This window comes from Equus quagga, chromosome 19 (assembly GCF_021613505.1).
Source record: "Equus quagga isolate Etosha38 chromosome 19, UCLA_HA_Equagga_1.0, whole genome shotgun sequence".
NCBI lineage: Eukaryota > Metazoa > Chordata > Mammalia > Perissodactyla > Equidae > Equus > Equus quagga.
This window is the reverse complement of record NC_060285.1, coordinates 38692899-38716401: the sequence shown is the minus strand read 5'-3', so window position 1 is coordinate 38716401 and position 23503 is coordinate 38692899. Positions and strand designations below refer to the sequence as shown.

General features: G+C 37.4%; 1 protein-coding gene across 7 annotated transcripts in view; it reads right to left on the bottom strand.

Annotated features, from left to right (window-relative positions):
* The window catches only part of PPP1R12A (protein phosphatase 1 regulatory subunit 12A), a 152203-nt gene extending 130155 nt beyond the window's left edge, over window positions 1-22048 (bottom strand). For 4 of the 7 annotated variants that reach the window (XM_046645964.1, XM_046645962.1, XM_046645968.1 and 1 more), the window contains exon 1: window positions 21598-22047. In XM_046645964.1, the coding sequence (XP_046501920.1) occupies window positions 21598-21834 (237 nt within the window). In that variant the 5' untranslated portion in view covers window positions 21835-22047. Of the gene's footprint in view, window positions 1-21597 lie in introns of all 7 variants that reach the window. The other 3 variants (XM_046645967.1, XM_046645966.1, XM_046645963.1) reach the window with 2 other exon arrangements.
* Between the last annotated feature and the right edge of the window lie 1455 nt (window positions 22049-23503).

The following is a 23503-nucleotide window of genomic DNA, read 5'->3' as shown; positions in this document are numbered from 1 at the left end:
TTCTTGTAGTCTTTTCGTTTTTTATCTCCCTGTCATCCACAGTCCTGTAAAACGTAGAAGTTCTAAACTTGGAATCCAATAAAAACAAACAAGCTTTTAGTAACGGAAAAAATGACTTCACACAAGAGCAGAAGCTAGCCGAAAAGCAGGTATATGATCCCATATACATAAATTGAAAATGAAACAAAGTATTTGATAGGGCTTTTACACAATGTCTTTTGGCAAAAGGAATATTTTAAAGAACTTAAAGGAAACATAAAATACCAAGAGAAACCACATGACCTGCTAATTCTGTGTTATACGCTAGTCATTATATATTCAGTTAACATTTTTTTCAGGTAAAGGTATTTAGAACCAAGGGCTGATAATATAAAAATTAACCATACCAAACAGGGTCCTAAATTTCTTGTCCAAGAGCACCTATGATTATGAACAGTGAGCCCTGGGACAGTAGAGCATGCTACCTGGCAAAAGCTAAATCTTGGTGTTTCCTGGGTGTATCCAGGAAGTTTATTGGAACACCCTCCCTACTGGTACAGCTTCAGGAGATAAATGACCTACCAGATCTGCTCTGGCTTATCTATCGTCCTATATTTTAGCCCCAGGGATTCCTAAGGATACCTACCACAGGGATAGAAACTGGTGATTCAAGTAGTCCAGAGACACTGTAACATTGTATTTAAAAAAACAGTGTTGGCTCAAACTGCCCAGGTTCAATTCCCAGTTCTGCAATTTATAAGCTTTGTTGTGACCTTGCAGTCACAACTGTACCTCATTTTCTTCATTAGTATAATGGAATAATAATAAAAATATTTACCTCACACGATTGTTGTGAGACAATATAACTGCCTAAAAAAGTGTCTGTTATATATTTAAACAGTATTATCTAAGTGTTTACTATTATTCCAGTGAAATAAGTCCCTCTGAAGACACAGAGATCATTAATTCCCATATTTGTTAGAAGAACCTGTTATAAATTAAAAGTTCTACACCCTAACCCAAGCCTCTGTCTAATATCATACTGTTTTCATAATAAAAAGAGGAGGAATCACTTTGTAAACTGACAACAAATCATATTTATCATTTGGGTAGGGTAAAGAAGAGAGGAGTTTACTGGGTGAGAAAAAGGCCTGTGTGAGTTAGCCTAGAAGACTCAACGGAAACAGAATGGTATGGAAGAACTACGACATCTAATCAGAACCCAAAAAGTGTATTTTAAAATATAATCTCCATGAATTACTTTGTTCTTAAAAAAATTTTTTTCTGATCTTGGAAGAGCTACATAAAATTTAAAGGCTTTAAATTTAGTTTATTCTACTATAAATTTCACTCCTAAAGAAATTAAAGTTAATGCATTACTAGAACATATGAACAAAAAAAACCCACCAATTCAAAGGTTAATCATGGTACAAGGTGAATACTAACAGTTCAATTACTAAAAAATTTGTCAATTTAGCGTTAAGTATATGCAACCCTATTAAACACAGAATGTAGCTAGTGGCTGAGAAAGTTAGTATTACTGACTTGAAAAGGGAAAGTAGAAAAAAATGTATCAATCAGTTCCTAACTTCTTATAGCTTCTAATACAAATCACTTTGTAACTTAAGCACTGAATTATAAGCTTAAAATTATAAAATACTGTTCCAAGAAACAATTCGTTTTCAGTAAATAGGAAACTGAATACAGTATCAAAATCAAAGGGAGACCAGGAGTATTTTTATCTCTGAGCTAAACTAGTGAAATGGCTTCCCCAGCTGCCGTTTCCCAACCTATTTTCCATAACTATCAAATTAATCCTCCTACAGTAGACTTTAGCTCATTCACCCGACTGCTACAAATTCTTTACTAATTTATAAATCAAGTCTATACTTCCACACTTGCCACAATCCATCCTCTAACCTTTCTTCACAGACGATTTCTTATTTCCTAAAGCTAAACCTCCTACAGGCCTAAAATCCTGATTCTACTTCCATTACGTGGGTTCAGATCCTTCCTCACTCACCCTCTTTAGCACATTTTAAAGATTGTGAAAAACTCTAGCAAAATCTGCTTAACCTTGTTTTATGGATCATCTCTCAAACATACTGACAATATAATTCTTTCTTCCCCCTTTTAGCATGCCTTTTAACAACGTGTAAAATACCAGTGTTCAACTGAAGAGCCCTTTGAGAAAAGATCTCCTCTGAACTACTGCGATAGCCTCTGGTACTGGTCTCCTGGTAAAATCCCCTCTTCCCCCTCCCCCACACTCCAATTTCTTCTATAGGTAGCAGGGTGCCTTTTAAAAATGCAAACCTGATTACGTTAAGGCAATTAAAAGTCTCCACTGCATGTCTAGAGCTCTTAGTATGAAATGGACTTTTAATAGGGCTTCCTGGATCCTACTGGATCTGAACTCTACCTACCTGTCTTGTCACAGTACCATTCTTCCCCTCAGTGGCTGTGCTCCAGTCACACTTTAAATTCTTCCACTGAGCCTTGCTCCCACCCTCCTTTCTACAAAGGGCTTTTATATGTTGTTTCCTTTGGCCAGAACCTATTTCTCCACCTTCTACCACCAAGAATCCAACTCTTCACCCTCTAGCAAGTCTTTACTAATAAGTTACATCTATTCACTCTTCAGTTCTCAAAGTCAATCATCACTTCCACAGAGATCCCATGCAAATTCTCAAAACCTTTTGCTCCCTTTTATTATTTTTTATTGAAATATATTTGACATATACAATATTTTATACTTTCCCTTCAAAATACTTAACACATTTTGCACTGATTATTTGATTAATGAGAGCAAAGTCTTCTTTTGCTAATCTCTCTATTCTCTAGCTCCTAGCCCCAAGCCTGGAACATGAGGCACTCAACAAACATTTGTTAAATTTATGAAACACTGATAGGTGAATCACCAACTAATCAATATAACAGAATCTCTCCAATCTATAAATTCTAACATTTTTTATAATGAATCAATTTAAAAAGCAGCCTCAGAAGTCTCTTATGAAATTTTAGCTGTAAAATGTTATTAATCTACAGAGTAAACGTTGCCATTGGTGTTACACAGGTCCAATTTAGAAAAAGAAACAAATTTTTAATATATTTGAAATCCCACATACTTCTTACATCAGCAGTGTATGAGAATTCCAGCTTCTCCACATCATTCTCAGCATTTAGTATTACCACTCTGTCTAATTTTAACCATTCCGGTGGATATACATTGACACTTCGGGGTCTTAATTTGCATTTCTCTGATGAATCATATCGAATAACTTTTTGTATGTTTACCATCATTTGATTTTCTTTTGTGATGTGCCTGATTATTTTTTCTTACTGATTTGTAGTTTAATACACAAACACACACACGCTTGAATATAAGCCCTATGTCACCTGTATATGAGGCAAGTATCTTCCCATTCTGAAGCTAGATTCTCTTAATGTTGTCTTTTAAGGAACAGAAATTCTTTATTTTAATGTGGTTCAATTAATCAGTCTTTTCCTTTATGGTTAATGATTTTTGTGTCCTGTTTAAACATTTTCCCTACCCCAAGGTTATAAAGATATTCTGTTACCTTCTCAAATATCTATTATTATATATTTCACACTGACATCTAAAATCCATTTGGAATTGATTTTTGTGTATAGTGTAAAGTACAGGGTGTCAAGATGAATTCTTTTTACATGTGGATAGGTTGACTGAGTTCCATTTATTTTCCGTCAGTCAGTCAGTCCTCTCACCTTCTCATTTGACCTGGCTATGCCTGGCCTGTTTCATTTATATGTTGGTCTCTCATTTTTCACACGCACATACACCAACTCACAATAAACGTGTAACCGGGATTTTGGTTGGGCTTGTGATGAATCTGTTATCAGCTTGGGGAGAATTAACATCTTCACAATACTGAATCTTCCAAACCACGAAGAAGGTATATTCCTTCATTTGTTTAGCTCAGTGGGTCTCTGAAACCCTTACAGGAAGTCTGTAAGGTTAACAGTCTCATTCTCTCACAAGTATATGGTGGAGTTTTTCAGAGGCTATAAATGTCACATCACAATAGACTAGATGCAGAAATAAGTATGAAAATCCATTTATCTTCTATTAAGCAAGACATTAAAGAAATCTACAAAATGTAAAACAATGGCATTTTTTCATTAAATTTTTTGTTCTGTAAAAGCATGTTATTTTTCATAAACATGTTATTTATATTGACTTATAATGAGCTATTATTATTTTAAAATAAGTTAACATTTAAAAGTTCTTTCAGCTTTATTTTCTAACTCAGTAAATACTGAGACACAGCCAACATAAACATAAAGCTCTTTAGGTTCCTCAATATTTTTTACATTAAAATAATAATACATAAAAATTAAAAATATTTATTTTGAGACAATTATGAATTCACATGCAGTTATAAGAAATAATACAGAGATATTCCTTTGGCCTAGTTTCTTAATGGTAAAATTCTGCAAAACTCTAGTATAATATGATAACCAGGATATCAACATTGATATAATCCATCTCTCTTATTCAGATTTCCCAGTTTTACTTGTACTCATTGGTATAGCGTGTCCTCAAGGAGGTCCTAGGGCATATAAAGAACCACAAGTGTGTGTGCATAATTATGTAAAAATTTGTTGACAATTCTAGAAAAAGGATTGGAATGTAGGTTATTCTCTGTAGAATTAACTTCTATACAAAGCCTTCCCCTGGTGGGTAATCAAAGGAAGGCTGTAATTAGTAAGATCTGCCGAAACAGCAGATAAGTCTAAACTGTAGTACTTAGACATAGTTCTGCAGATGTATCTCAAAGTACAGAGGAATAGATTATTTTTAAAAATCTAGGCTAGGGGTCCGGCCCCATGGCTGAGTGGTTAAGTTCGCGCCCTCAGCTTCAGTGGCCCAGGGTTTCACCAGTTCAGATCCTGGGCACGGACCCAGCACCACTCATCAAAGCCATGCTGAGGCAGTGTCCCATATAGCAAAGCCAGAAGGACCTAAAACTAGAATACACAACTACGTACTGGGGGGCATTGGGAAGAAGAAGAAGGAAAAAAAACAATCTAGGCTAAACACTAATTTGGCTTTACACTGAATTAGTACATTTTAAAATTATTATACTGCTGTCAGACACTGGTTTTGCTGTTTTCAGTAACCTTTTTCTCATCTTTGTCAAAGATGATTTCCACCAACCTATACTCATCCATATTTTAATGCAGAATTTTATCTTAATACCCATTATCTTTTCATCTTGTTGTTTAAAACCTCCTATTCTATGCTTTTTGAAGTTCTCCCTCAGGTCCTGCAGTTTTATCTACTAAATGTTGACTAGGATAGGGTCAAGACTAAGAACACAAGGACCACTATTTTAGTCCCCTCTCTGGGTTGACACAGAGTGATTTATCAGTAGGCTGATGTATATATAGTGGTTCATCCAGCGGTTAATCCTTCTAATCCTGCTAATATTCATACTAGATTTTTGTCAAGTGAACCACAAAGATCTAACAAAAGCCTGTCCAAGTGCTTCACTAAAAATCAAGCTATACTTGGTTTGCAACATTTCGCTCATTTAAATTTACCAACCTTGTCAAAAAAGGAAGTAGATAGGTCAACATGACTTGTTTTCAGAAAACTCAAACTGGCATCTATTGATCAACACAATCTCTTCTAAAACTGTTTAATAATGGATATTAGAATTTTGCCACTTAGATTAGAAGCCCATTTTAAACAAACATATATGTAAATTAAATGCCGTGCCATCAGTTACTTCCTTCTACCGATTCTTGCTCCAGTTTACAAGTCTTAAAAGCCCTCTCTTCACTGTCTTCAAAAATATTTTCACAAAATTCATGTAACCCTGGGCTTCCACATTCTTGATTCTATTCTTAGAGATTTGTGGCCATTTTTTCAATTCATTCTTAAAACAGATCTTCATCATTAAATGCTTTTTATATCCATATAAAACAGGGGAAAAGAGCACACTGTATAAAAATTGCTTTTCTAGATCTTTCCTCTACATCTCTCCCACTGGAATTGTTTAAAATACTGAAATCCAAATTTATCTTTCAAAATCCCTTTAACTCTCAAAAACGATCTGCCTTTTTTGGGAACTATGCGTATCTTTTCTCTGAATTTTCTGTAGTCCACTTGCCAAAAGCTTCAAAATACATCTAACTAAACCTCTAATTCATTTTCTTACTTCTTTTAAAAACTCTCCCAAGCTGTCCATCACATTGTCAATCAGGCTTTCCTTACAAAGTAAAAGGTTCAGAAAAAAGGCAGGCATAGGGGCTGGCCCCGTGGCCGAGTGGTTAAGTCTGTGCGCTCCGCTGCAGGTGGCCCAGTGTTTTGTTGGTTCGAATCCTGGGCACGGACATGGCACTGCTCATCAAACCACGCTGAGGCAGCATCCCACATGCTACAACTAGAAGGACGCACAACGAAGAATATACAACTATGTACTGGGGGGCTTTGGGGAGAAAAAGGAAAAAATAAAATCTTTAAAAAAAAAAAAAAAGGCAGGCATAGCACAGAAATAACTATTTAACCATCAACACCAGCTTCCTTGAGTGGACAAAGTCTAGCAAACTAAATTTCATTAACTCTGTCAATGTCTCAGTATTTAATCCTTAATACATTAGTGGAAGTAGCCATTTAGGCATTTTTCTCCAGTTCAGATTCATCTTTGTCATTTCTTTTTGCTTGTTGTAAAAGATTCAATGACAATATAATTCAGTATCTTCTATATTTCCCTGGGAGAGAGAATCACTGTTAACAGTTGGGGTAATTTCCCCAGATTTGTTTTCTGTGCAAACAACTTTTCCCCCTAAATGGAATCATACCATACATATTGTCTTGCCACTAACTTTTTGACACTTAAATGTTTTTTGAAAGAGAACAATTTATATACTATCAATCCATTTCACACATAAAACACACCCACACACACACTCCCACTGCCAAGATTGGCTTTAAATGCCAAGGGTGAGTTGAAAAGGGAAAAAGACGACATGTTAATTTTGAGTTAAAGTTTAATATATAATAACCATTTCCTGTTTAAGTTGAAACAAGTCTAAAGATGCTTGCTCAAGGTCAAAATAACCTATACAACCTTTTTGTACAACTGCTACTTTTCCCATTAACTGTACGACTTTAAAAAGCATTAAAACATGCAGAAAAAGTCACCAATACTCAAGCAACTCCGGTAACAGTCTAAGCAAAACAGAAAAAATATTAAAATATATTAGGTAGAAAAATATTAGGGTATAAGTTTCTTAGTTATAATTAATATTTTACCTTTCTTTTCTCTGAAAACATCACTTGGTAAATTTAGAAAGGAAAGGAAGTTAGAGGTTGAATAATTCTTTAACTGTACAATTCTTAGCAAAATCCAACATGCTCTGAGAAAACGTACTCTCACCTCTCATTTTAACCTATGAACTTATTTTCACAGTGCATTATTTCAGGCAATAAAAGACAGATTGTTCCCACTCCCACTCCTTTATTCCTAACAGTGTGTGCTCCACCCATACCCATACCCCCCAAAACACCTACTCTGCCCTCCCCCACAATATCATAAAAATAAATTTGGCTTTACTTAGAAGTTCTTAATTAATTCTTCTGAACTGAAAGGCACAGAAAAACAAACAGAAGTTTGCATGTGTTTTTAGATAGTTCATCAAAACACTAAAAAATATCAAACCATGAATTCTTATCCTGTGGTTTTTCTGCAACCTCATAAATTCTTTTCTACTAGGTACACTTCCAGAGAACCAGGAAGACCTAAGAAAATAGGCTAATCCAAGACCAAAAAAAAGCCAAGTAAGACTTTGATGTATTTTTTATAGTTAGGCCACCCCTCCCTCCACGCTGGCTCAACATCCTGTACATTCTTTAGCATACATTTCACATTTGACTGTAATTTCTTGTTTATTGCCTGTCTCCCCCAATAGCATTCAAATATACTCTGCTCCTGACCTACATAGTAAGTACACAGTTAAGTATTTACTGAATGTATACATGCTGTAAGAAGCACCTCCATTCACCTAGTTGTCCAAACCAGAAGCCAACGGCATGCACATCTTTGACTCCTATTCCCTCAGGCCAATCCGCTTTCAATTCTTACCAAGTCTATTTCTTAAATGTCTTGAGTCCATCTACTATTTTCCAACTCCACTGCCACTAAGCTAGTTCAACTCTCTGAGACTACTCAATTTCCTAAACTAGTCTCCCTGCCGCCAGTCTCGTTATCTTTTTCAGTGCGTTCTCCATACTACAGTCAAAGTCATTTTTCTTAAAGAGAAAATCTCTCATTTAATCTGATTAAAATCCTTCAGCACCTCTGTTCACCTCCAACTCTTTGCAAATGCTATTCCCTCTCTCTGAAATACTTTCCCAGACCGTTCCCTTCCTCACAACCTTGGCTAAGTTTTACTCAGCAGTAGCAGCTCAAACATCAACTTTCTCCAAGAAGACTTACCCCTTCCAAATCTAGGTGAAATATGCCTTCCTGAATTTACATGGCACTCTGTATTACTACCACTACACGTCATTACATACAAGTGACATAAACATATAATTGCCCGTATATTTATCTATATAGCCCAGTACACTGCAAGCTGTGTCAGGGCAGGGACAATGTCCGGCTGTCTTCTTTGCCATCATAACTACAGCGACAAACACCAAGCCTAGGCTGGGGCTGAGGGACTGGCAGAAGATAATTACAGCCTCTTCCAGCACCTCAATTTTGAGCGGTGAACACTGATAAATACATAAGTAATTTCAGTCTTCAAAAAATTTAACAGCTTATTGAGATATAATTCACGCATCATACAATCACCCATTTCAAGTGTACACAGTATATTCAGAGTTGTGCAACCATCACTACAACCAATTTTAGAACATTTTTATCACCCTCCAAAGAAGTGCTATCCTCAGTCATTCCTCATTTCCCTTCAACATCTCCATTCTTTGGCAACCATTAATCTATCTTCTGTCTCTACAGATTTGCCTATTCTGAACACTTCACATAAATGGAATCATATAATATGCAGTCTTCTGTGATTGGCTTCCTTCCCTTAGCATGATGTCTTTAAGATTCACCTATGTTGTAGCAAGTATCAGTATTTTATTTCCTGTTATCGCCAAATTATATTCCAGTAACAAACCACATTTTATTTATCTATTCATCAGCTCATAGACACTTGTGTTATTCACACTTTTTGGCTATTAAAAATAATGCTGCTATGAACATCAATGTACACATTTTTGTGTAGACATATGTTTTCAATTCTCTTGGGTATATTCCTAGGAGTAGGACTCTTGGATTATATGGTAACTCTATGTTGAACCTTCTGAGGAACTGCCAGACTACTTTGAAAGTGGTTGCACTATTTTACATTACCACCTGCCACATATGAGCGTTCTAATTTCTCTATACGCTAGTGAATACTTGTTACTATCTGTTGCTTGTATTATAGCCATTTTAGTGGGTGTAAAGTGGTATCTCATTGTGGTTTTGATTTGCACGTCCGTGATGGCTAGGTAATTTCATTTTACTGTAAACTCTGAGGGTAGTGTTGATATCTGTTTTGCTAAAAAATGTATCCCCCGAGCAGTTAACAGGGAATGGCACAGAGTAGGACTTTAATTCTACTAAATGAGTATATAAAAGCCAGTATGGATTTGGGAGCATTTCTTTTTCACATGTGCATGTGATGGGAGATATTGACTGTATGTAGGAAGTGAAGGAGAAAACGAGGATGACTCTGACATTTTAGTTTAGTCAACAGAAATGTCATTTCCACAATGTCAAAAAGAGACATGAATTGTATAAAAAGGAGAACAGATCATATAAAACGAAAACAGTTGAAACTATAGGAATGAATGAAATGGAAAAGAAAAAAATAGACATATAAGAACCCTGGAACATTCTTCTTTAAGAAAGAAAGAAACAGATCAGAAAGGGAAACTGAACAGGGGAGTCAGAAGACAAACAAGGAGAGAGCAGGGTCATAAAAGGATCAAGACATCTGTTAAGTTACCTATAACTTAAACATAACTTTCTCAGGGATGTCTTTCCTCACATTCTAGGTTAAGTCCTCCTAATAAAAACTTTCATCTCACCCTGTATCTCTAGTCTAACACTTACTAAAATGGTAATCATTTGTTCACATTGCCACCTCCACTAGATAGTGCACTACACACAGGCAGGGACTACTGTTTTTAGAGATAACACAGTGCAAGGCATATGATAAAAAATGATTTCTATGTTTGCTGCATGGAAGTTAATCACTAATTTAAATGAATAATAGCATTATACGTCTGTAAAATACAAATACTGTTTAATATTTTAAATAACTTATAGACAAATTTTATTGACACAAACAGAGTAACAAAGTAATAAAATAGATTCTCCACTGGGTGCCTTAGAGAAGGAGGATGACATCATTACATTACAAATGTAACAGATGTGGTCAGCAAGAGTCCTTTCAAAGATAGTCTTCTACTGCCTGGGGCCAAAAGCTTTTAGATACTCTGCCTGGGTACCTTTCCCTTTTACAATTGCTGTTCTCCAGGGGAGTCAAAATATGGCTCTAACATCCAAATAAATACATGTAGTTTTTATTAGCAAGAGATGAACTTCATGTCAAAAAAAGAGTCTTCTATATTAGATATATTAGAGACTTTACTGAAACACCTTTAGCAAAAACAAGCATTAAAACCGCACGTTTTAATTTCTGAGCAAAACAAAAACAGCAGGTGAAATTTCTAACAATCAATCTTAACAATACAATGTCACAAGTGAACAAAGATGTTCGTAGTATAATATCTACCACATCATGAGAGACTGAAAATATACTAAATATCCATCATCAGATGACTGGAAAAATAAATTTTGGGATGTATACATGTACACACACACGTATACAAATACACACACACACACAGTGGAATCAATATTCATTAACAGAGAAGTATTTCTAAATATGTAAAACTTTAAAAGCACGTTATAAATCAGAAAATTAAGTATAATTCCATTTATAGAAAAAAATATATTGGATAGAGATAAAGGGAGTTTACTAAAGTTTTAAGTGGAGCTACCGCTAGCCTGAAAATTAGAATAGCATTTAATTTCTTTTTTTAATTTTTCTATGGTGCTTTAATTACTAAAATAATTATTCTTCTTAAACTTTTACTTGGGATGAAATACATTTAGAACAATAAACAAACCTGAAAATAAGCCATGTTTTAAAATAAAAAGGAGATGAGGAAGACAAAAAGTAAGAGTAGAAGGCATTGAAGACTTAATAATTACTTAAGGCATTTGCATGTTTACCACAAGATAAATAAAAATGCTGAAAAGATCAGAAACTTAAAGACATTTTACTGTAAAAGATGATGGTTGAAAGAGTTAAACAGCAATAGACATTTTGAAAGAAAAAAAACCTGACTATGAGGCAAAGTTTTTATGCAGATTGTTCCACGTACTTGGAAAGGATATAGAAATTGCTAAACATGTCATCTGCTCTAATCTTTTAAGAAAAACTGCACAAATTAACATATCTTTGAGAAAAACAATAGCTCTTAATGAAACACACTGTCATCATCTGGAACAGCAGCATCAAAATCTTTTGTGGAAAACACAAACATCCACAAAAAAAAGATGTTGTTCAAATCACAAGCTCTAAAATTGACTTGTTTCATGCAAAATCTAGACCAAAAATGAAAAGTACACAAGGTTAATCATAAATTCTGAAGCATACTCAAGTCCAAACAATGTAAAAAGAGTTAACTAAAATCCAAGATGGCGGGGCCGGCCCGCTTCGGTGGCCCAGGGTTTCGCTGGATCCTGGGCAAGGACATGGCACCACTCATCAGGCCATGCTGAGTTGGTGTCCCACAGGCCACAACTAGAAGGACCCACAACTAAAATATACAACTATGTACTGGGGGGATTTGAGGAGAAAAAGCAGAAAAAAAAATCCAAGATGGCCTCCTTATGATCATGTTCCAATTAAGAGTAAGCTTTTTAGAAAGCTTCTAATTTAGAAATCATCTAATCGTTGACAGTATTTATTAACCATGATTATCCAAGACCTATCTACCTTATTCACCAGACATATCTCCAAATGACTATCATTTTCAAATTTTAAAAACTCTCCTGAAAGAAAAAGAAAACCACAAAACCCAACACTGAGGATATCCTAAAGAACATTCAGGAGCTGAAGCTCCAATGGAAGAGTTGTAGAAATGTTCCAAGCAAAGGTATAGATATTGGAATAAGTTTATAACCATCTAAAATAATTCTGAAGGGTAATAAAATGTACATACTTTAGCATGTTTACTACAAAGTAAAAGTAATTGGTGTGTGTGGATGAAAGTGTGTGTGTGTGTGTTTTAACAGTTAATCCACGAAAATACACTTTCGCACGTGTGGGATTCTGTACCCTTCTTGTAGGAGGGTATCAATTCCATACACCTCACAAAATTTCTCCTTTGCACTATGCAAGTACTCAAGAAAATGACACAAACTTTCTACAGTCTTATTATTTTTTTGTTAGAGAACATGTTAAACAAAAAAAAACGTAATTTCATTTCAAATATGAGATAGTAAGTTAAAGTAATGCTTTTTATTCAGCGAAGCTCTCCCTGCAGAATATCTCACTCAATGCACATAATGCATTTAAATAGATTACTAAAAAGGTGACAGCTGAGGAATGCCTTCACTTCTTTTCATGGTTTCTACTGAATGTCATTTCACAAATGCCTATATAACACATGACAATGTGGAATGTCTCCACCCATGAAAGAGCATTCGAGTCGAGCAAGCACATTTAGGGCAGTAACACAGAGCTCAAGTTTGTCTTTTTATGGTTAGCCAGCACAACAATGAAAAGATAAACAACCAAAATACTAATGAGGTCAGGAAATACTGACATACAGGGATGCACAGCAAAAGTGTTATTTAGGAAAAATGTATGATTAAAATTGTTAGAAAATATGAATTAGTTTCTAATGCGAGTATTACAGGGATTCCTTTTCTAAACCAACACCCAATGATCTGTTTAAAGAAATTAATTTGAAAGTATGGTAGATAAACTAAGCAAAATTTTACTTGGTAATCAGGAATATATTCCATTTCAAAAATAAATCTGAGCTCCTACTAAATTCTGACTGTAATAATGGGTACCTTTACATTCTAAGTATTAATAAGTGATCGGTATAAGCTTTTTTACCGGAACACTTTTAATGTTTGTTAGCTCTGTTACATTTACCCACACAAACTGTCATCATTTTGTTTTCTATGAACTCTGCTCTTCACAAGATTAGTCTACACTGTGTTCAATTTTTTTCAATCAACAAACATTAACTGTGCACGTGCTAAAATAAAACGCAGATACCAAAGGGGATTTAAAGAAAAACGAATCAAAGTCCCTAACTGAAGGAATTCACTATTTTGTCTGGAAATAAGATATACTAACAATAGCAGGTAGTGTATGAGTGCCAAACTTAGAGTTTAAACAGTAAGTTAGAGAATCATCGTGTGCCCCAGTAGTTAAGCAAGTCCACACTTTGTGCTTTGAGCTGTTCCTTAATATAAACAAGCGGCGAAATACATTCCAGAGGAAGATTACCTATGCAAAGGCTTATGGAAGTATAAATATGAAACCAGGGATTCCTAAAGAAAGCTTTCACAGATTCATCTCCTGAATCTCTTCAGGTAATTCTTTTCTGCTCCTTATTGGGTGTTCAGGGGCCAGGCACTTGCACCCTGATGATCTGGCTTGCCACCACCTGCACTCTATCATATCCTACCAAAAGGAGGAACTAGGGAATAGAGTTATGAAATCTGTTCACCCCCAACTACTCTCTCTACTTGCATGAAAGAGCATCAAGAACATCTGTTGTTAACAGGGCAATAATGTTATAGATTGTTATATATGAGTCCCCACTGTCCTTTATTTGGATACAGTATCCTTTTGTTATTGTTAAACTATTCTTTTTCTTTATCAAAGGATGATGATAGTAGAAGGTGATCAAGTTGTTTGTTCTTAATGCTCTAACATGGCAAAATAAAAATCAGGCTATCCTCTTTTAGTCAGTGAAATTTAAAAAACATTTTATTGGCCCATGAAATGTAAAATTCTGGGAATCAATGATTTGACGGGTAACAAGTAAATCACGTTTCAAATGGTGCTCGGACTTATTACCAATAAGGAAAAATAAATTCTATTGCCTTTTGCAAGTTAAGACCTGAAATGTAATTTGGGTAAAGTTTGCAAAATGATTTAAGGAATGGAATATTCTTATAACGTGGATATTCCTAATAACAAAAGGCTTCCAATTAAAACCAAACATGATTAACATGAAAAAGTTTGTTTTACTAATTCAGAAGTTAATTCAGGTAACTTTATCAGCATTTAATCAGAAAGTAAACTGCAGGAGACCAAGTTAAATGGTAGTGACAAGCTGGAGGTTGTTTCCTTTTTTTTTTTTTTTTATTTTGCGCTCCACCTGGGTGGCCCAGGTCTCACTGGTGCGGATCCTGGGTGCGGACATGGCACCGCTTGTCAGGCCATGCAGAGGCGGCGTCCCACACAGCACAACCAGAATGGCCTACAACTAGAATATACAACTATGTACTGGGGGGCTTTAGGGAGAAGAAGAAGTAGTAAAAAAAAAAAAAAGATTGGCAACCGATGTTAGTTCAGGTGCCAATCTTTAAAAAAAAAAATAATCATCTTGGCAGTTCCTAAAATTTAGGACTGATTCTGAGATTAATTTAGCTATAGTACTACTGCATTTCAATTACCATAGAAAGCTCTTAAAAGGGTTGGCTAGCTAAAACAAAGTAGATGAATAAAAAATTGTATCTAGGCATGTGTGTTTCATTTGATTCTCTGCTGATTAACGGGGAAACCTCCAACTAATAATCATCAAACAAAATGACTGGAAGATTTAAGGATACTTTCTTCTTTTGACTTAAAAGAAGACACCTAGGGGCGGGCCCAGCGGCCTAGCATTTAAATTCGCACGTTCCACCTCAGCAGCCTGGGGTTCACCGGTTCGGATCCCGGGTGCAGACATGGCACCGCTCATCAAGCCATGCTGTGGTAGGCATCCCACATATAAAATATAGGAAGATGGGCACGGATGTTAGATCAGGGCCAGTCTTCCTCAGCAAAAAGAGGAGGATTGGCGGCAGATGTTAGCTCAGGGCTAATCTTCCTCAAAAAAAAAAAAAAAAGGGGAGGGGAGAGAAAAAAGAAGACATCTAACACAGTGTTAAGTTTGGGTTTTGGAATCACACGGATCTACATTAGAACCCAGCTCTGCTGTTTAATATCTTGGTAACCTTGAGCAAGAGAAAAGGGATGCTGAGAGAATTAAATAGATAATGGTTGTAAAAGCACCTACTGTAGTTTTTCACATATACCAAATCCTCAGCAAATTTTCAATAGCCAATCCCACTCCTCAATAAAACACTGTGGTAAGTCACGGCTACTACCTATTCAACCCCTACTTGGAAAAAACTCAAAATGACTGCTGGAGCTCTTCAACCTTTCAAAGAGGGATACCAAAATGCCAATACTCCATGTTTTCAACATGATTGTGGAACCTCACAAACTTCCCAAATAAAAGTGGGGTGAAAATGGCAATTTTTTACAGGCAGAGAGGCAATGAAAACAACAAGTTGGGGAAGTGTCAAGAAGTAACACGTTTTAATAGCAGTAACAAAGCAATATTCCATGTGCCCCTCACAAAAGGTTTGTAAATAGTTATCTTTTAAAAATCATCTAACTAGATATTTTTTAAAGTAAAAGTACTTTTTTTATGTGAACAGTATTTGTAAAATGTGCTAACAGTTGAACGATGAAAAAAAACTTCCTTTATTCTGCCCAGTGCTTCTACCTGGCTACTCCAGAAAATGCTCAGTCACAGCTTGCAAACACACTGTAGCTGAAGCACACGAAAGATGGTCTTGGTTATGACACTTCAAAGTCAGACCACAAAACTGTTGCCAGGAAGCACAGAGGCAGCAACTGCAGAGAAGGCATCATAACAGCAGCAGTGTGGGTATGGTGCCCTACCAGCACACCCCATATATGGCTAGGGTTGTCCAGTTAATTTCAGGAAGTAAAGGGCCAGTTTGGGGTTAGAAGTTTAGTTTGGTTACCTGGGTTTTTTTTTAATGGATTTAGGATGAGTTCAATAAGAAGTTTTAAGAACCATCGGCATAAAGTGTTATATAGCTTTTCTAACGAGAAAATTAACATAGAGAAAATTTATACTGCATTCTTTTAAATACAGATTTTAATATTATTTATAAGTGATCCAATACTCTTCCAAGATCTGAACACTCCCCACCAAAAAAATAAAAAGCTATCAATTATAAACTCTATATTCAATTTTAAACCGATTTCTCATGCACAGCAATTATACTACTCTCTAACAAGAGACAGTATTAGCTGCTTCCAGTCTCTTTTCCTTTTCGTTGGAAAGCACTTCAGCCTTATTAGAATACTTTTAAAAAGCAAGTTACATTTCAGATTGTGATTCAGTAAAAACGGCGTGGCTGAGAAGATTAAGCACTTAAGACTACACGAAAGTAGTCCTTTTACTGACAAGAGGGGAGTCGCATATTTTTTAGAGAGAAGCTTCAAATGGCTCCCTTAGAAGTTGATCAAATTTATATTTTTAAGAGCAAAAGGATTTAATAATAAATTTACCTACAAGTCTGTCTGTACTGAAAAGCAAAAAGAAAACTTTATTTTAAAATTATAATAGCATAGAACATGGATTTAATTCTACTTTGTATTCCTCTACAGGACCTAATTCAGAGCCTTATAACGAAGCTGGCAAATTAATTAATGACTCAACTGAATATTTTTCTATCACTTAACCAAGATTTAAACTGCTTTAGGATTCTTAATAGGAAAGAGGTTAACATTAAGAATTTTTTAGGGGCCAGCCCCGTGGCCGAGTGGTTAAGTTCTCTCGTTCCACTGCAGCGGCCCAGGGTTTCGCTGGTTCAAATCCTGGGCGCAGACATAGCACCACTCGTCAGGCCACGCTGAGGCGGCGTCCCACGTGCCACAACTAGAAGGACCCACAACTAAAATATACAACTATATACTGCAGGGCTTTGGGGAAAAAAAGCAGAAAAAAAAAGAATTTTTTAAAATCTCAAGATATTAAAAAAATCTGCACAGAAGATCCAAAACAAAGTTTTTCATTTATTTTATAAACATACAAGCTCTACTATGTATGAGAACAACACTCTTGATATCTGTACATGAAAGTTTTAAAGATTTATCTCACAAGATACAAATAACTGTAAAACTTCATATCTACAATACAAGGTAAAAGGTACAATTCAATAAATCTTTAGTGAGTACCTACTATGTGCCAGGCTCTGGAAATACAAAAAAGTAGAAGATGGAGTCCTTACAGCAAGCCAGGAAAGACAAACTTACAAACATTATTCACTAAGAAATGTTTTAATAGCAGCACAAATGCAAAATAGAAGGTATAGTGAGCACCCCAGAGGAGAGAGTATCTCTCCCTGCCATACTATTATACAAATTCAAAGGACAGAAGATCCCTTCAGGCTGTCAACTGAGTTGAACTCTGAAGAATGACTAGGATTTTGATTGGCAAAGAAGGGAGGGAGGATACTGTAGTGACAGAAAAAGCATCGCCATAGGCATGGACACAAAAATGTAAAGAGTAAAGGATATAACACAAGGGAGATATATCAAGTATAAGTTAAATGGTGAAAGACTTTAAATCTGAATTTAAGGAGAGGAGTGACACAATCAAAGTGATATTGTTAAAAGATTAATCTGATAACACTATGAATGCTGGATTGGACCAGGGAGAGAAGAGGCAGGAAAAGCAATTAAGCTATTACTATACTCTAGGGATAAAAATATAAAGGTATGAACTAGGTTGAAAATGAGATTGGCAAGGAAAAGAATTGATGCAAAGGCAATTGTGAAGAAGAATGACGGATATATGTAGACAAAGGGATGAGTAAACTAATTAAAATGTTTAAAGCTTGATCTAGAGACTAATGACATCATTAACAGAAACAGAGGCATCAATGAGAAGAAAAGGCTTGGTGAGAAAGATATAAGTTTCATTTAGGTCGAATTTAAAGAAATTCCTAACATTGATGTAAACCTGTCTAACAGAAGCAATAATACGACCGAAAAAAGGATACTGATAAAGTCTACAGATATGAAAAAATACAGATATATGTAAACTAATGCTAAGTGATAAAAGTACATTCTAAAACTGAATTACAACTATGAAAATCCATGTTTGAATAATAAGAATCCTTTGAAGAAATCACAAAGGTAAATGTAAATACAGTAGTTGCTAGTCTATGGCAAAGGAAGTGAGTCTCTATTACTACTTAAAGATATATTTTTAAATATAAAATCACAATTACTGAATAATATTTCATTTTAAATCAATACTTGATCATCAGCAGAAAATTGGAAATAACGGATTGGACCTCTGCAGAAACGTGAGAAGTGGAAATCAACTTGGAAGTCACTGGCATAGAGGAAGTAGATAAGATTTCAAGGTAAAATCAAAAGGGTAAACTCAAAATTGTTGAAAGAAATCTCAGTCCTGCATTTCATGCACACCAGTGTCAGTAAGAATCAGCAATAAGGCATTCTATAGAAAACTCTATTATAACTCTCTTAAAATCTTTATAAAGTATCCTGAAATACAGATACAGATCACATAGTATAAAACTACCAGGTAGCTATAAAATCAGAGCTGAGACCAAGATAAGAAATTTGACAAGAAATACTGCTTTTTCTCCTATTTGGATGACATACTTCTATACAAAAAGAATAGCAGAAAAGTGAGTATCTTTTCTAACTTCTAATGAAAGAGCATAAAAAATTAATTAACTTTTAAATAAAAGGTGCTTATATTAAAAATGGAAGTAAAATATTATATTAAGAAGTATATTTGTGGGTTGTGAAGCTTCTAAAACTTTTCTCCTGACAGTGAAATTTAGGACACTTGATCAAAACCAAAAAAGTAAATGAATATTCCAAAAGACTAACCAATAAGTAATCTGGTAAAAACATTTCAGGTATTCTATGAACTTTCCAGAGGTTAAATAAAAAAACTATCCAAGGGCTATTAAACAAATCAGTGGGTCAATTACAGGTTTTATAATTTAAGTATTTAAAACAAGCAGCATTTAAGAGATTTCTTAAAAGCTTAAAATTTTCTTGTGATCTTTTTGAAAAAGTTTTATCATCTTTCACTATCTGTTGTCCTGAATTTGCCTAAAGCGAACTCCTGGTTCTCAGCCACAACGGGGAAAAAAGTACGAGAGGTAATAAATGAGAAATGAGAGTGGAGAAAACAAAATAAAATTTTAATGCTTGATATTTTAAAGACTTGGGCTTCACTGACTTAAGGAATGTGCAGATAAATTACACAAAGATATTATGCAAATGATTGTGCATAAACCTGGGAACTTCTGATTAAGCACTTGTCAGCTAAAACAAAATACCCAATAAACGCTACACTTCTATAATGCCAAACTAACCACTGCATTCAGTTAATCAGGAAGACATCGAGAAGTATGATAACTCTTGCAACACGTCCAAACTGAGAGGGAAAAAAACCTTAAGTCTCTTATGTGTAGTATTTTCTCTTCCTACCTAAGCCAATAATAATTAATACAAGTTCTAGAAATTGTCCTTTTCCTCCAAACCAATGCAATTGGGTTCCTCCACAACACTAATAAACTTCAAATTTCTATTTGACAATTTTAATAAAACATATTGATGTAAACCATCATCCAATTGTATTCTGACCTCAAGCATACAATAACTATCTTTCAGAATCAATTCCATGCTAAAACGTGCAAACTACAACTTAAAAGAAATTTGAAAAGATTCATCTTACATAATTATCATTTTTAATGCCAAAAGTTCCTTTCATTCTCAACACCATGTTTTTAGAATCTAGAGTTATGCTATGCTTTAAAATAAAGCTCAGCCAATAAAAAGTCTGCTATACAGTAGAGACACTAAATTAAGGGAACAGAGAAAGAGCTAAAGACCATGCTATATTTGCCACATTCTGAATTCCAGATTTGTCCTGCACTTTCGGGACAAATTTTGATTTCAATGTCCAGTCATTTCAGCTCATCCTGTGAACTTAGCAAACAAGGGCTATAAGCCAACTTTGATATGAAAATTGAATTAAATAAAACTTAAAACAGTCATCATTCACCAAACAGGAAGCAGTAAAAAGAAAAATGCCACCACACTTCTCTCTTTTAAAAAGGCAGCAAGGGAATATGCATGAAATATAAAGCCTTAAGTTTCAACCTCCCAAACAAGTTTTTGTTACAGCATTAATGAAAATAAAGCTAAGATCTTCCACATTTAACCAAGGCATACAGTTTACAAGTCTTTTCATTGTAAGGGGAAGCTGTTGCTGTAAAATCGTTTTCTAGCAATTCCAGTTGCTCACTAAGAAATGCAAAGAGTGTGTCTAGTCACAATTACCATCATTTAAAAATTGCTTTTTATGCAGAGCCCTCCGTGGTTGTGTTGCTTTTGGCCTGTTAAAGGCAAAGCAACATTATCTCTGGATTGCCAATAGTTTCTCCTTATTTGGCTAACATTGAGAGATCCCAATCAGACTACTATAAAACTTTAACATGCACAAAGCATCCATTTTGAGAAAAGTTTGTGACCAGCTTTCTTTTTTCCCACCCCCAAAAGACAAATTAGAGCTTGGTAACCGGCTTTGAAAAGAATGCCCCGTGTTTATTCTTCTCTTTTTAACCCCAGAGCACACCCCAGAACCCGGGGCTCAAGGATCTGACACTGCGGCAACTCTTCCCCGAGCAAGGAGTCTGCAGGACGTTCCGGTCTGGCGGTGGGCAAGCCCTTTTGAACGCTTCCTTACCCTACCCATTTCCATCCCCTCCCTTTCAGCCAGTGCAGATCGGCTAATTACACCCCGTTTTCCCCTCCCCAGTGACCAAGAGTAATAAAGGAGAAAACAGGAAATCGCCCGCTCAGAACACTCGGCTTAGGGCTCTTGATTACTATTATCATCATCATTTGTAATCAAGTCCTAAAAACTACAACAAATCCAATGCCCACCTACAAGCCAAAGACGTCCATCTGCCCAAGTGTCCCTAATGCCCCTTGTGGGTCGTTTTCTTCCTGCATTCCCCCTTCTCCACCTATATCACTGACATCGGGACCCGGGCACAACCCCAGTACACCCCTCCTCATCTCGACCCCAAATCCCAGACACACGTCCACAAATGGCCCTGGGGCCCAAGCCGACCAGAGTCCCCTTTCTCCTCTACCCCGGAAATCAGCCGGTTCCCAACTCCACCACCAACTGGTCTGAAGGGGGCCTCCAGCCCAGCGCCGCCTCCACCACTTCTCTCCCTCCCTCCGTCGCGGGAAGCCGCCCCCTCACCCCGCAGCAGGGAGTCTGCCGCCGCCCCCAGCCCCAGGAGGCCGAGGGCGGCGGGGAGGCCCCGGCGGGCGGCCGACGAGCACCCGCGGGGTCCGAGAGCCGGCGGCGGGCGCACAGACCTGGTGCAGGGCGGTGAGTCCGTCCACATTGGCGTAATTGATGTCGGCGCCGCGGTGCAGCAGCTTGAGGACCTCGTCCGTGTCGCCACTGGAGCAAGCAGCCAGGAAGACGGCGCCATCGTCGAACTTCACCTTGGTCTTCTGGCGCTTCACCACGGGAGGCTCGAGGTCCGTCTCGGAGCCGATCCAGCGCTTCAGCTGCTCGTTCCGCTTCTGCTTCGCGTCCGCCATCTTCATCCCCTCTCCTGCCGCCGGGTCTTCTTATCGCGAGGGGGGAAGGGGGAGGCGGAGAGGGAAGAGAGGGGAGGCAGGGGGTGTGTGACTGTTTCTATGAGTGCGGGCCAGAGGAGGGCTGGGAACCGGGAGGAGACGCTCGAGACTTCCAGTATCCCACAGAGCACTGGGGCGGCGCGCCCGGCCGAGCGGACCTCCCTTCCTACCACAGAAGCCCTCCCGCCCCCGGCCCGGCCACCCGTCACCGGCGGCCAATCTAACGTAACTTCGCGAGATCCGGGCAGGGAGGCGCCCTTCGGCCAGTGCGCATGCGCCCTGGGCCTGCGCCCGCCCCAGGAAGAGCGCTCCCGCGAACTGCGGCGGGGGCGGCCCGGCCACCGGAGGGAAGTGGGTGTGGTCCCGGCCGCCCGGTTTGCGGGGACTGGGACGAACCTGGGAGGGCGGAGACAGGGAAGGAAGGTTGTCCCGCCGGGCTGAGGGCGCCTAGGGTTCCGGAGGCCCCAGTCGCTCTGTACGGCGTCTCGACAGGGCAGACCTGGCCCCGGGGCTGTCTCAGTTCCGCCGAGCCGTTTGCTCAGGGCGGAGGGTTTTCCTATTGGCTGCGTTATTTGAATGGAATGGAGGATAGGTGGAGAATTAGCGCTTGTGGTTTCTCTTTCTAAGGAACTCGGATGAACTTGGGCTTGTCAGTATTGATAAGAACCTTTTGAAAGTGAGGTCTGTGTAGCCGAGGGCTTTGGTGGTAGTTACCCGAGATCTCAGCTCGAGGTCACCTCCTGGTGACAAGGGTTGACCTGCAGTGGCTGCGGTGGCTTCCTGCCAACCTCACTGTAGAAAGGTCTTTTTTCTTATGCTTGTGTTTTTGTCGCTTTGTGTTGTTTTTTCTCTCACGCGTGTTTTGGGTCCTCTTCCCTTTCCTTCAATGCTTTAAGCCTCTCTGGGACCGCCTCTGAGCCTAGTTCAGCCTTGTTACTCGTCCTCACCTTTTAAGGGATTTCTGGGTCCTGTTCCATCGCTTTCTAAGGATGAGTGAAGGAAGACCTAGCTGCTTCTAGAGTTCAAAAGGAATGTTAATATTACACAATTAATTCAACTGATATTTATTGAGTAGTCACAATGAGCCAATCATTGTTCTAGGCACTGGCGATACAATGACGGTAATGACATATTTAAGCCATCTTTTGAGGTCACGTGTTCAAAAAAAGACTGTATCATAATCATTAAAAAAAGGCTTTTTAACTTGTATGACACCACATGCACACTCGATTTGTAACAGATACTAACATCTTTTGAGCTATCTGCAACCTCCACCAATTGATACTTTCTAAACACTGCATTGCTTTCATCCACTATTTTTTAGAGCATTTAGAACCAAAATAAGATAAGTCATAAAGTTTACTATTGAATGCAACTTGAGGGATCATCTAGACCGAGTCCCCAAGGGACTAATTGATTTACGTAATTTTGCTTAGCAGCAGGATTAGGATTCCTTCAGCAAATGTTATGCACCTATCCTGGGTCAGGCATTGTTCTAGATGCTGGGGTACAGCAGTGAACAATTAAGCTTTTCTTATTCTCCGGTAGTCTACCTTGCAGCATATCATATTGGGAAATGAAATAATTGAGTAGAATGTGGTTAGGAAACCACTGAATTTTCTGAACTGCAATTACT